Raw genomic sequence first — 12,677 nt, 5'->3', positions numbered from 1 at the left:
GTTTAGTCGCTTCCGACTCTTTGTGACTTCATGGACCAGCCCACGCCAGAGCTTCCTGTCGGTCGTCAACACCCCCAGCTCCCCCAGGGACGAGTCCATCACCTCTAGAATATCATCCATCCACCTTGCCCTTGGTCGGCCCCTCTTCCTTTTGCCTTCCACTCTCCCTAGCATCAGCATCTTCTCCAGGGTGTCTTGTCTTCTCATTATGTGGCCAAAGTACTTCAGTTTTGCCTTTAATATCATTCCCTCAAGTGAGCAGTCTGGCTTGATTTCCTGGAGGATGGACTGGTTTGATCTTCTTGCAGTCCAAGGCACTCTCAGAATTTTCCTCCAACACCACAGTTCAAAAGGGTCTATCTTCCTTCTTTCAGCCTTCCTTATGGTCCAGCTCTCGCAGCCATGTTACTAATCAATATTTACCACATTAAAAATTAAAATTGACTCATTTGCTGATGCTACAGCTTCTCACAATTGTTTGATGTGATTTTAATTTTGTATTATTTTTCAATGTGAAAGGTGAAAGGTCCCCTGTGCAAGCACCGAGTCATGTCTGACCCTTTGGGGGGACGCCGCTTTCACGACCTTTTCTTGGCAGACTATAGCGGGGTGGTTTGCCATTGCCTTCCCCAGCCGTCACCTTCCCCAGCAAGCTGGGTGCTCATTTTACCGACCTCGGAAGGATGGAAGGCTGAGCCGACCTGAGCCGGCTGCCCGAGACTCCAGCTTCCACTGGGATCGAACTCGGGTCATGGGGAGAGTTTCGGCTGCAATACTGCCACCTATCACTCTGCACCACACGAGGCTCGTTATTTTTCAATATAGGCTGGCAAATAATTTTGATTTCGCACACCCCTGAGAGGGTCTCAGGAGACTCCAAGGGGTCCTAGGACCACACTTGAAGAAACACTGGTCTAGATGTTGCCTTATCAATCTCCTGCTTCTTCAGGCTTTATATTTAACTATAATACTATTCATAACATTTCAAAAGTAAAAGCTCACGTTGAGTGCAATGCTGTAAGCAGACTTACTTTTGCAAATTCTTCCCCAACCCACAGCAACATTTTAAAAACAAAGTAACATTCACTCTGAAGCTCTTAAATCATAACGGTCTACATACTTTTGATAGAATTCTTGATCGACTGTTTTGACTTTTTTTTTTTTTTTTTAAAGAGAGCCAGGTTGCTGTGGTGGTTTAAGTGAAGGCACTGGAATAGGAGCAGGGAGACCGAGGTACTAGCCCTCCCTTAAGCATGGAAGTTTGCTGGGCAACTCCAGGCCAGTCACTCTTTCTCTGCCTTAGACTGGGAAGTCAAAAGGCCCCTAAAAGAAGGTACTAGAAAACTACTTCTGAAAAAAGGTTGCCAAGGAAACTGCACAGCTTGTACTTGTAGTCCCCAGGAGTCACGTTTGACTCAAAGAATCATAACAAAAACAATTATTTCCCATACAAGTTCAGTTATAGATATGGTGGCTATTAAACTCCTAATATTTATAACTAAACTTGTTCTGATATGCCTGAAATCTTAGTCTTAGATTCTTCAATTTTGGACAGTACAATTTCTTGTGCAGCTGATTTCAAAGACACTTGCCAGGGCATTCACACTTCAGCAACCCAGACATTTCTCTGGAGCATGCAAACAATCTTGTGTCATCACCCATGACCCATATTTGCTTTTGATTTCTGTGTTAAATGTTGCATAAAAAACAACTGTTTCTATAAAGGTCAGCAGCTCCAGAAAGTGTATATAAGTTTGCTAAACTTACTGATAGGCAGTACCCAACTGAACATAGTGGAAAGCATCAATCTTCATTAGAAGGCTCTAAAAGAAAGATAGACATTTATTGTGTAAATAGTTCATACTTTTACCTTGATTGAAGAACTTAATATTACAAGAAGAGAGTTATTAAATTTACAATTAAATTAAATTGTAAATTGTAAATTAGGATTACTAATATTATACTATTACTAAATTATTCCGTCTGCACAAAAACAGTGAGAACAGATGGTGCAAATAAAAACACTGCAGATGTATCAATGCCAAACCAGAGCATTTGCTTAGACAGAGTTTTATTTTTTCCCCCTAAAACTGTGATATGGGTATTAATCAGAGTTCTAGTTCTCTAGCATTTAGACGACAGAGCATATACTTTGCAGAAAAGAAAATCCCAAGAAAAATGGAATCTCTAGTTGGAAGGATTAGGTAGCTAAAGATGCAAAAAGGGCTCTGCCCATTGTAACTCATAACATCTTTATTTATTTATTTATTATTCACATTTCTATCACTGCCCATCTCCCCCTAAAAGGGGGACTCTGGGTGGTTTACAATAAAATTCACCTTAAAACCTCACATCATAAAATCACCAGGTCAACAGCTACAATACTAAAATAAAAATATAGAATCCAAGTGGGAGATTTCCATTCTGTAGGGAGAACTCTATATCACCAGCCACCCCCAGGAAGAGCTATTGCCCTTCCCATCCCAGGCGAGGTGGTAGAACCAGGTCTTCAAGCCCCTCCGGAAGGTCGGGAGTGAAGGGGCCTGCCTCATCTCGGCGGGTAGAATGTTCCACAGGGCGGGCGCCACTGCAGAGAAGGCCCGCCTCCTGGACCCCACCAGATGAAATTGTCTTACAGACGGGGTCTGCACATGCCCTCTCTGCATGATCAGGTGGGGCGGGTCAATGTTATAGGGATGAGACAGTCCCTCAGGTAGCCTGGCCCCATGCCATGTAGGGCTTTAAAGGTGATAACCAACACCTTGAATTGGACCCAGAAGCAAACTGGAACCCAATGCAGCTCACACAGTAAAGGTGTTGTGTGTGCTGATCTTGGAGCACTTATCACTGTTCGTGCAGTGTTCATACAATTTCTTTCCTTTTGCAAGAATTTGCTCATCTTACCTACACATCAATACAAATATGATGTGTAATGTAACATTACAAACTTTATTTGTGTGGAATTATGTCAGGATACAGCAACTATAGGCCCAGTATGCTTAGATATCCTCCTTGATGCCCACCAAGGCCTCCTGCAGTCCTTGATTATTCTTTTTTTTAGATTACTTAAAAAAAGTATATCCAATAGCTGGAAAGCAGCAGAGCTTCAAATTCCATCTCTTCTTCCCTCCTTTTGTCCTTGCATCTGGGCCACACAAGGACACAGAGGACAGGAAGGGTAAAGATCCTCTGAAGGCCAAAGATCTGCTACCTCCTAGCCAGCTAAAATGGAGGAAAGAGAGAAAAAGAAAGAGAGATGCTGCTTAGTGGTGTTATGCAAAATACTCAAAAGAGGTGCTTTGGAATATGTGGGAACACACAGAGAAGTCCTTTTAAAATTATTTAAGCAGCTGTGATGTTCGCAAGGCTCCTAGCCATATGCAGCTGCTTTAATGATTTGAAAACAGGCACGTTGTACGTGCTCTTTTGAAAGCTTTGCATAGCTCTATTAATCTAGACAGTATTTATCAACCTCAGCAAGTTTAAGATGTGTGGACTTCAACTCTCAGAATTCCCCATTCAGCATGCTGGGTGGGGAATTCTGGGAATTGAAGTCCACATATCTTAAATTTGCTGAGGTTGAGAAACACTTCTCTAGGCATCTCATCTAGAGACCTATGAGTGGGAAACCCAATGAAGGTGAAGAGGAGAAAGAAAATGTTGGGGAAACCTGGCAAGGGGATTGGGGAAACCAATCAGGAGGAAGAGGCTTTGTGGGAAAGATGATGGGATGTGTATCTTGGTAATCATAAACATTTACTATGGGTAATTGAAGTGTTCGGAAGGAATGTCTTAGAGGAAAGGAGTGAAATAATGAAAAAGAGAGAAGTAGGCATGTTGGTGTGTTTTGTGGTTTATGATTCTTAAGTGAATGTGAAAAAGTGATAATCAAAAGTTATAATCTCCCCATACTGGATAAATAAATGTAAAAGAAAGCAAAGTAAGACAGTTTCCCCAAATTACTTCTAAATACATTATTCTAAAATGTAGATGTAATTTAGGGCAATTTCCTTGCATTTCTTTGAAATAAGTGTGTTGTTATAGCAGAAAATTATGGTTCATAAGAGGGTATTTATTTTTAGATGAAGTGTTTTAGTGCACTGAGTATATCCTATGGCAACCATTTTGCTATTCCTCTCGCTAAAATATGTGAGTGATAAAAAAATTGGAAACCCTATTTTTATGTTTATGTCTGTGCAGGCAGTCACACACTAATTCTCTTTCCACTGAACTGAAGAAAGAAAGGAACACAAGGGATTTTGTTCAGATAGAAGTACCACATTCCTATTATTTCTGCAGAGATAGGCCACCTTTCTAGCCCATGGACATGCAATCTTGCATAATTTCAGGGATCAGTGTTTATTTCTGTAGTCTGGCGAATTGGGATTCTGGCAGGTGCTGCACTGACATCTCCTACTTTAGATATCCAAAAGAGAAAGTTATACATTTTTTCACACAAATGCTCTGGTGTTAATTATTGTATCTTCTTATCATCTGAACAATTTTACTTATCATATTTTTATCACCACCCATCTCCCTCATACGGGGGACTCTGGGCGGTTCACAATAAAACAGTTTAAAATTAATAAAATCATAATAATATCATTAATCTACAAATATCTATATCAATAAATAAATATAAAATGTAATGAGATCCAAGTAATGGGAGATCTAATACTACCCAGAGGGGGGCAAGATTGACCTTGGCAGGACTAGGGAGCAGACCAACCCCAAGAGTGGCTCTTCCTCTCCCCACTCCAGGCATGGTGACAAAACCAGGTCTTCAATCGTTTCCTGAAGTCCACAAGAGAGGAGGCTAGCCTCACTTCCGGGGGCAGGGTGTTCCAAAGGGTGGGAGCTGCTGCAGAGAAGGCCCGTCTCTTGGACCCGGCCAGATGGAGTTCTCTTGCAGACGGGGTCCGCAGCATGCCCTCTCTGCATGACCGGGTGGGACGGGTTGATGTAACAGGGATGAGACGATCCCTTAGGTAACCTGGACCCATGCCATGTAGGGCTTTAAAGGTGATAACCAACACCTTTAAACAGTTGCCACATGAGAGCATTTTATTCATATACCATCAACTATTGTGGCAATGTGTCCTTCCCAGATCAGTTGCAGTGTTACATTAAACCTTCAGCTTACTACATCCCTATCCTGCTTCTAACTTCCAGGAAAGTATTTTTATAATGCTACACTGTCAGTGATGACTGAGGATTTGTTAAAGTGCTGCAATTATTCTCTACTGGAGACAAAAATAATGCATGCAAAGGGAAAAATAAAACTGTTTACAGAGATAACTGCAATTGCATAGGCATAATGCTGAAAAAAGACTTTCCTAACATATTTCACGTGTTTTTTCAATCCCCTTTGGGCCTCTTTAGCATCAGGTTCCTCTTTTTTTCTTTTTCAAAAAATACATACTAAACATAGCTCCTAAATTTAGAAAATCTTAAGACATGAGCAAGAATATTGAAGATTCCACCACAAACTTTAATTGTGTAGCATTAGCTGATTTTTACCTTGTCATACTGTGTAACTACGGAGAAAGAAGTCCTTTACAGGTAGCCCTCGGGTTACGACTACTTGTTCACTGACTGTTCAAAGTTATTACAGCACCAAACAAGGGGGACTTCTGACCAATCTGCAAAGTTATGGCTGTCGCAGTATCCCTGCAGTCGCATAATTGCGATCTGGGTGCCTGGTCCCTGGCTTGTGATTACAACATTGCATTGAGCCGCAGTCATGTGATCACGATTTCTGACATTCTCTGCCAGCTTCTCACAAGCAAAGTCAATGGGGAAGCTGGCAGGAGGTTGCAAGTCACTCCTGCCACTTTTTCACCCACCCGCACACCCACCTGCGCTACCTAGCACCCACCTGCGGCACCTGTCCCTCTGCCTGTGCTCCCTACCTGTAGCTCTCACCTGCTGGGCTGCTTGCCTGGGACTCACTTCTGCCTCTTCTTATGTTGCAATCATGTGTGGTCCTCACTTAATGACCTGTGCAATCCTGGGGTTACAACAGCAACTGAGACTGCTGTCACTAACCGATGCAGTCACATGATGTTGTGCTTTATGACCGCATTGCTTAGTGATGGAAATTCCAGTCCCAACTGCTGTCGTAACCCAAGGACTACTGTGTCTCCTGTGTATATGTGTAATATGCAAACACACATGCATACAAACACCATTATTAATTCTATTCATTTCTCCAAGAGTAGCCATAACTTAAACTAACCAGATACTTCAATGTTTCCAGTTCACACACTGACCCAAATGATGTTACTGAATACTGTGAAAGAACACTTGAATACAGATTGACTATATAACTCACCTTGTGCACATCATAGTGAAGTCCCCTTATGGCAAAACCAGGAATGTATTCATATTTCCTGAGTCCCTCTGGGTACTACAAAACATTTTATCAGAAAGAATGAGTATACTCTCCCAAACTGGGACACTAGCAAACTGTATGGTGGTAGATACACTGAATATACTGTAGTTTTATAATGGGATTATGATCAGCCATGAAACTCATTGGACAACTACAGAGGGAGAAGCGAGGAAAAGTAAAGAGGTGGAAAAACCTGGTCTTTTCAGCAGGCCTTAAGAGTAGAAATCTGAGCTGTTCCCTCTTGTAATTTGAGGGGTGATTTTATTTATCTCTGACACTAAATTGTGTATGTATTATATTGTTTGTCATAGATATTGTATACTACATTTATGAAAATATGGTATTTAAGCCATTCAGAATTAGAACTGATTGGAAAGGCACATAAACTCTGTGAATAGAAAAATAAAATAAATAATTTAAAAAGCCATGTAGGGGCTGGGCAAGGGATAGAGAAAAGCATCTCTAGTTTCATTAACTGGTAAAAATAAAGGAATTAGGGACAAGTTTGTTGCTTTAAGCCAGCCTCAGCAGTATAAATTATAATACCATAACTCAGCAGAACATGGAAACTAACAATTAAAAAAGTCAGAATCTAGAAATACAGACGTCATGAAAAGTGGAGGAAGAAACGTGTACTTAAAATCATTTCCACACTGTACTGCTCCATCTATTATAAATCAAGCATCATACAAGAATAGATTATGAAAATTGCAAACATACCTTATACTGTTCAATTAGGATATCTCTGGCAGTGTTGAATATCATCGAATGTAGTAAGTTTGAATACTGTGCTAACGTGTAATCATAATCAAAGCCATAGATCTCAACATCTCCCAAGCTGATCTCATTATTTGCATAGATAGCTGCTGGGTTAAGAAGACTGCAAACTCCTGGTGGAAGGAGATCTGGAACAAGGCAATAAAAATACAGGTACTATTTTGATCCAAGACAGTGTAGAACAGGAATACTGTTCATATGTTTTGTTTTGTTTTGTTTTTAAAAAGGTGGGATGGGGTGGAGAGAAGAGTTCCTTTTCCATTTTAACTGAACATTGAAGATTGTTAGAACTATCTTTCAAAACAGATGATGCAAAAGATAAAAAAATTAACCAATTTTTGCTGTGAACCCAAACAGTTTGGCTAGAATCCTGTGTGTCCCCAGGGGCGGGAGCAGAATTCTACTCATAGGAGGCGGCAGCTGCTGTTACCACACATTCCTCCTTCCTCCAGTCTCTTGTGCCTCCCCAGAGCTATTCCAGAGGTATTGGAGACACTTCAGAACAGTTTGGGGAATTGCAGTGGGGATGGAATCACCATCTAGGCACTGTACTGCATTTCATCTGGGAATGGAAGAGGCTTTACAGATATCGTTATTACATTGGTAGAAGGGGGCATAATCTCATTTCCTTCTGCTCGATTTATTGAAGTTCTTCTATTTTTCTCATCAGTTATCCTCATAGATTAGAGATCTAGGTAACAAAGAATAAAAGCATCTTGAATCTGAAAACAAGTTAGAGGCATACAGGCAGTTGATAACTCTTATAAATATATAAGAATTAGCTGTCCAACAGGAAACCAAATCTCACCAAGGATTTGCCTATATGCCTCAACCTGTCTGCTTCTGACCAATTATATCTGCTCTGAATGTTTGTTCCAAATTTATGAAAGCAGAGTCAGCATGGGGAGAAAAATCATGCTTAGGTATACTTGATACCTAAGCATGAAATAGTCTTTATAAACATAGTCATTTAAAAGTATTGCCTGATTCACACATCGTTCACATTAAAATTCTGCTCCCCAGTTAATCTAACCACTAATTGCATCTTCAGTTACTGAACTATGGAACTATACTTGTGCCCCAATAGCTATATATCGATTCTAATTACTAGTCACTGTTCTGAGATGGGCAGCCATATAAATCGTTTAAATAAATAAATTAGATCCTTATGTTTGTATTGTTAACTTGCAGTTTTTTACGCATATATTGATTAACTCTGTAAAGCTAAACATACGTGTGTTCTTATGATGTTGACACTGCCTAGCCTTCCCTATTTGGGAGAACGTTGAATTCTTCATTGTTGCTACTTGAATACTGATGTATAGGATTCTTCAACTAGAATTGCTTTATAATAAATGGACAGCATTTTCCTTGTTATAGAGTTTTCTCCGGAATTATGTAACTGTTATATTTGCAATTCTGCCCCGTGAAGGTCAAGAGTTTTGCAACTGACTTATAATTACAAGGATATTAGTTCACTCTGGAAGAAAATAAGCTGTAAGATGCAAGCAGGAACAGCATACACTGAATGACACAACCAAGTAGCTGGCATTGTGTACAGAAACATCTGCACAGTGTATGGGCTAGACCCTCCCAAGTCCAGATGGGAGATTCCACAGAAGGTTGTGGAGAATGACAGGGCTAAGATGAAATCTGTAATGAAATCTTCAAACATATTGCTATATATTATGCTACAGTTGAATTACAAGTATCATGTAGCAAATATGTACCAGGAGAGGCAGCACAATAGCAGACTTGGAGTAGGTATAGCATACTTCCCACTGTCATTATTGGGGGCAGGGGGAAAACAACCAACCAACAGAATAAAATTATTTTCTCTCTTCCTCCTCACATCCTGCTAGTAAGAATCTCAATGAAGCAATGTCTTTGCCCTTGGTTCTCTGTGCTGATAGTGGTATAGCTGCTTAGTTAAAATACCAAACACTAATTTTTTTATTCTACCAAATTACATAAGAAATACACAAAGTCACATGTCTTCTAATGAAAATATTTTCCTTCAGGTTGAGAGCTTGCCAAGATTTAGTTCTACTGTCTGCTTAAACTCTGCCAATAAATACTTTTGTTTACATTTCAGGGACAAACATACAAAAATATTCAAGTCACCTATTAAATTCCAATTCCATTTCACGTTACGGCTCCATAGTGGAACCCTTCAAGTGAATTCCAGCAAATGTTTGAAAAGTACTAGAATTGCAATTCATTTTTTAAATTATCAAATGATCTAGTATCATTAAAGAGAAATACAGTAGTTCATCCAACACCTGTTATAAAAAGTTTTTAAACAACTCTTGACCACTTTTCTGAGGCCAAGAAGCTTTTTGAGATTGTGGAGATAGTGATGCTTATGTTACAGCAGCTGGTCTCTATTCTCACATGCATTTCTCTTGCTCAGGCTTAGAAAGAAGCAACTCAGCCAGCAGGGAAATGAAAGTGTTTCACAAGGATGGCACCACAGCCAACTTGCCTTATTTTGAAAAGGAACTTGAAACACACCATCTTTTAGAGACATGAATATACAAGTAGTTCTTCTGAGAGAAAGCTTTTTAAGTTAGCAAGTTCAAACTACTTTCACCTTTAAAGTACAATGCCAGTAATTACTTTGAACTACATCCAGAAACTAACTGGGAACCAATTAAGATGTCTGAAAATGTTAAAGGCTTCCAACGAGCAATGCTGGTGTATTTATCACTCAGCTTAACTGAAATGTTCAAGCAACTGAAGAACGAACTTCAAACCCTCAACCTAGAATTCACAAAGTATGCACAACAGATTTTAAAACAGACACACACACAAAGTTCACGCAGTTTATAAAGTTAAATTTTAACAAAAACCACATGTAACGGATCACAACCTTACTAATTTTAGTAAGCTGATAAGTAGTGTATACATTACTTTGGAAGAGCTGATTTCAAAAATGTTTCCAGTGTTGAAGTCATCTAACTAACTTAACTAGTATTCATTTATGTAATTAGCAAACACAGACAAACTGCAGTGTCTTTTATAACTTGGCTTTCTCAATTACTCTCACAATTAGCATGAGTTAGTTTGGCTGCTGCTGAGTATATTAATAGCAATGCACAAGTAACAGGTTTGTAACGTGTGTGTTTCCTCACTAAGAATACTAATCGCATCATCTAAACCACTGAACATTTCACTTCAGCACCACTACAGAACAGTGGGACCACCCAATTATACAATGCACTCAGACTGTGCTCCTATGTACATTTAAATTTCCCTGAATTCACTGAGACTTTATTCTATGCAGACTTGGAATTTTGCTCAGCAGTTACATCTCCAAAAGTGTAAATCACAATAAAAATAGCAGCTGGCTTTTCATTTGAGCAAAAGTGTCCAGTATTATCTGAGTCTGAATGGCATGAATAGGAGTCAGCTTGATCCACATTCTGGGGGCTGGGGAATTATTAAATTAGTAGCATGTCCTTATATTAACATATAGTCCTTATGCCTGATAAGCTGTGTAAATAGTGCAGTTGATGTGTATTTGCCCTAGTTTTTTGGATCAGAAAAGGCAAGGGTTTGAACAGCACCCAGATTTATACTGAGGCGTTTTAATCCTTCAACATTAGTTTCCGTTCAACGAAATGCATCAGGCACGCACAACCAAGCCCCCCAATTTCTACACACACCCTTCTTACCATAAACCAGCTTCTTCATCTCGTGGTATCTGGCCCAGAGATAGGACTTCGTATCGATCCTTTCGATGGAGCTGGATTGGTGGCTGCCTAAGGAAGCAGCTGCCATTATCGCTGCCACGGCAGGACCGGCATCGGCGGTTCTCTTTACTTTGCCGCCGATCGAAGGGGAGGCCGGCGGCGGGAGACAATGCCCCGCACACTGCGGCTGATGGGTCCACTGCTGCCTGCATCCCACAAGACCCGCTCCAGCGTCGCGGCCTGCGTAATAGCAGCAGCTGCTGCGGCTGGAAACAGGGACCATCAGTTGAAGGATGCCGGCGCCGCCGCCGCTCTTCCACATGCCGCTGCTCGCAGCCTTGAGTCCAGCAGCCGCCATGGCCTCACGGGACGAGCGCCTCTTCCCAGAGACGAATTCACAAGACCATCATCTCAGATCCCAACACACCCCCTCAACGCCATCGTCCGTGAAACTGGACGCCAACCGACTTCTTCAGCCGTCCGACCCGCCTGAAAGCAATCAGCCAATGAGAATGCTGCCAGATTAACCAATCCCCAGTGCCCCAGCCGAAGACCTGCCAAGGAGAAGGCGGATCTAGTAGCACGAGTGCTGCTTCGGGACGCTTGGAATTTGTAGGCTGTTTAATGTTAAACCCCACCCTCCCCCGTGAGTCCTTTCGGATTGTTGGGACAGACAAGAACTACAACTCCCAAGATTCTTTTCGTCCTCCTGATTCGAGGGTATTTAAAATGTTTAGGGCGGGGATGTTTTGCTCTCGAAAATTGTAATTCCGATTCTTTTGAGCCGTGAATTAGGCAACTAGGATGAGTTGTATACATTTTCAAGAAACACCTTTCTGGAAGAAAGGACGTATTTTCGCTTATAAGAATGCTCAGTGAAACTGACAAATAGAGGAAAAAAAAGAATACATAGAGAAAGCTCTATTCTCTTATTTCTAGTGGAGATTAGTCCCAAGTCTGCCTGCCTGCTCCTGTGATCTTACGGACATCTGATTAAACAAGACGAAACTTACTTCTTTGAGCTGAACTTGCATAGATTGAGGTTGCCCAATATTTACAAAATGTCAGATACTGGGAGACCGTAAGACAATATAGGCAACCGGGTTCGTAAAATTGTCCTGTGCGTTTTTATGGGATGGTTTATTTTTTGATATATACAGCCGCCCATCTCAACTGCATGACTTTGGGAGGCTTACAACAATTTAAAAACACAAAGAATACAATCAAACCAAAAACACATAAAGTCAATTCAAATTAACAAAATGGACAGCCGGGGTCGAGAAACAATCCACACTCAACAAAACCATTGCAGGGCACATATTCTCCGGGCTTTACATAAAGCATTCTGGGTTATAGACTTGGAATATGAAAGGGGTCAGTTCAAGCCCCACATTTTTAATGAAGTGCGCCGGAAAGAACTGCAAGTAATTTATGAGGCTGATTTATAGATATACATAGATATATAAGCCATCCCAATCATTAGGACAGCAAATAATACAACGGGTATCTACAGCTTATGGTGACAAAATAGTGGCTGAATTTATTTCATTCATCAATCTAACCGTGGTTCCCTTAACGCAATTTTCTGTCTTCTCACAGCATACAAAAGCATCAGTTGGCTATAGGCTAAAACATGATGGCTAGCATGTGGCTTCTGAGTTGTATTAGCAATGCCAAGAGGGAAATCTTGATATTAAACAAGTTGTTTCCTTGAGTTGGCTTAAAAAGGTATTTCCTCCACACGAATTTTGAATTTTTGTATGGCCAACTTCCTTTTGAAACATTTTTTGAGATTTCAGAAATTAGCTCAA

The 12,677-nt window shown here is 40.6% G+C and overlaps 1 protein-coding gene across 1 annotated transcript in view; it reads right to left on the bottom strand.

Moving 5' to 3' along the window:
* The window catches only part of NT5DC2 (5'-nucleotidase domain containing 2), a 32,316-nt gene extending 20,964 nt beyond the window's left edge, over window positions 1-11,352 (bottom strand). Inside the window, exons 1-4 of the mRNA XM_063291898.1 lie at window positions 10,849-11,352; window positions 7,115-7,299; window positions 6,335-6,409; window positions 1,768-1,823 (exon numbers count right to left, since the gene is read on the bottom strand). Of these exons, the coding sequence (XP_063147968.1) occupies window positions 1,768-1,823; window positions 6,335-6,409; window positions 7,115-7,299; window positions 10,849-11,224 (692 nt within the window). The 5' untranslated portion in view covers window positions 11,225-11,352. The remainder of the gene's footprint in view (window positions 1-1,767; window positions 1,824-6,334; window positions 6,410-7,114; window positions 7,300-10,848) is intronic.
* Between the last annotated feature and the right edge of the window lie 1,325 nt (window positions 11,353-12,677).

The sequence above is a fragment of the Candoia aspera genome, chromosome 2, assembly GCF_035149785.1.
Source record: "Candoia aspera isolate rCanAsp1 chromosome 2, rCanAsp1.hap2, whole genome shotgun sequence".
Classification (NCBI taxonomy): Eukaryota; Metazoa; Chordata; class Lepidosauria; order Squamata; family Boidae; genus Candoia; species Candoia aspera.
Note: the sequence above shows the minus strand (reverse complement) of the source record. Positions and strands in the feature narration are given on the sequence as shown.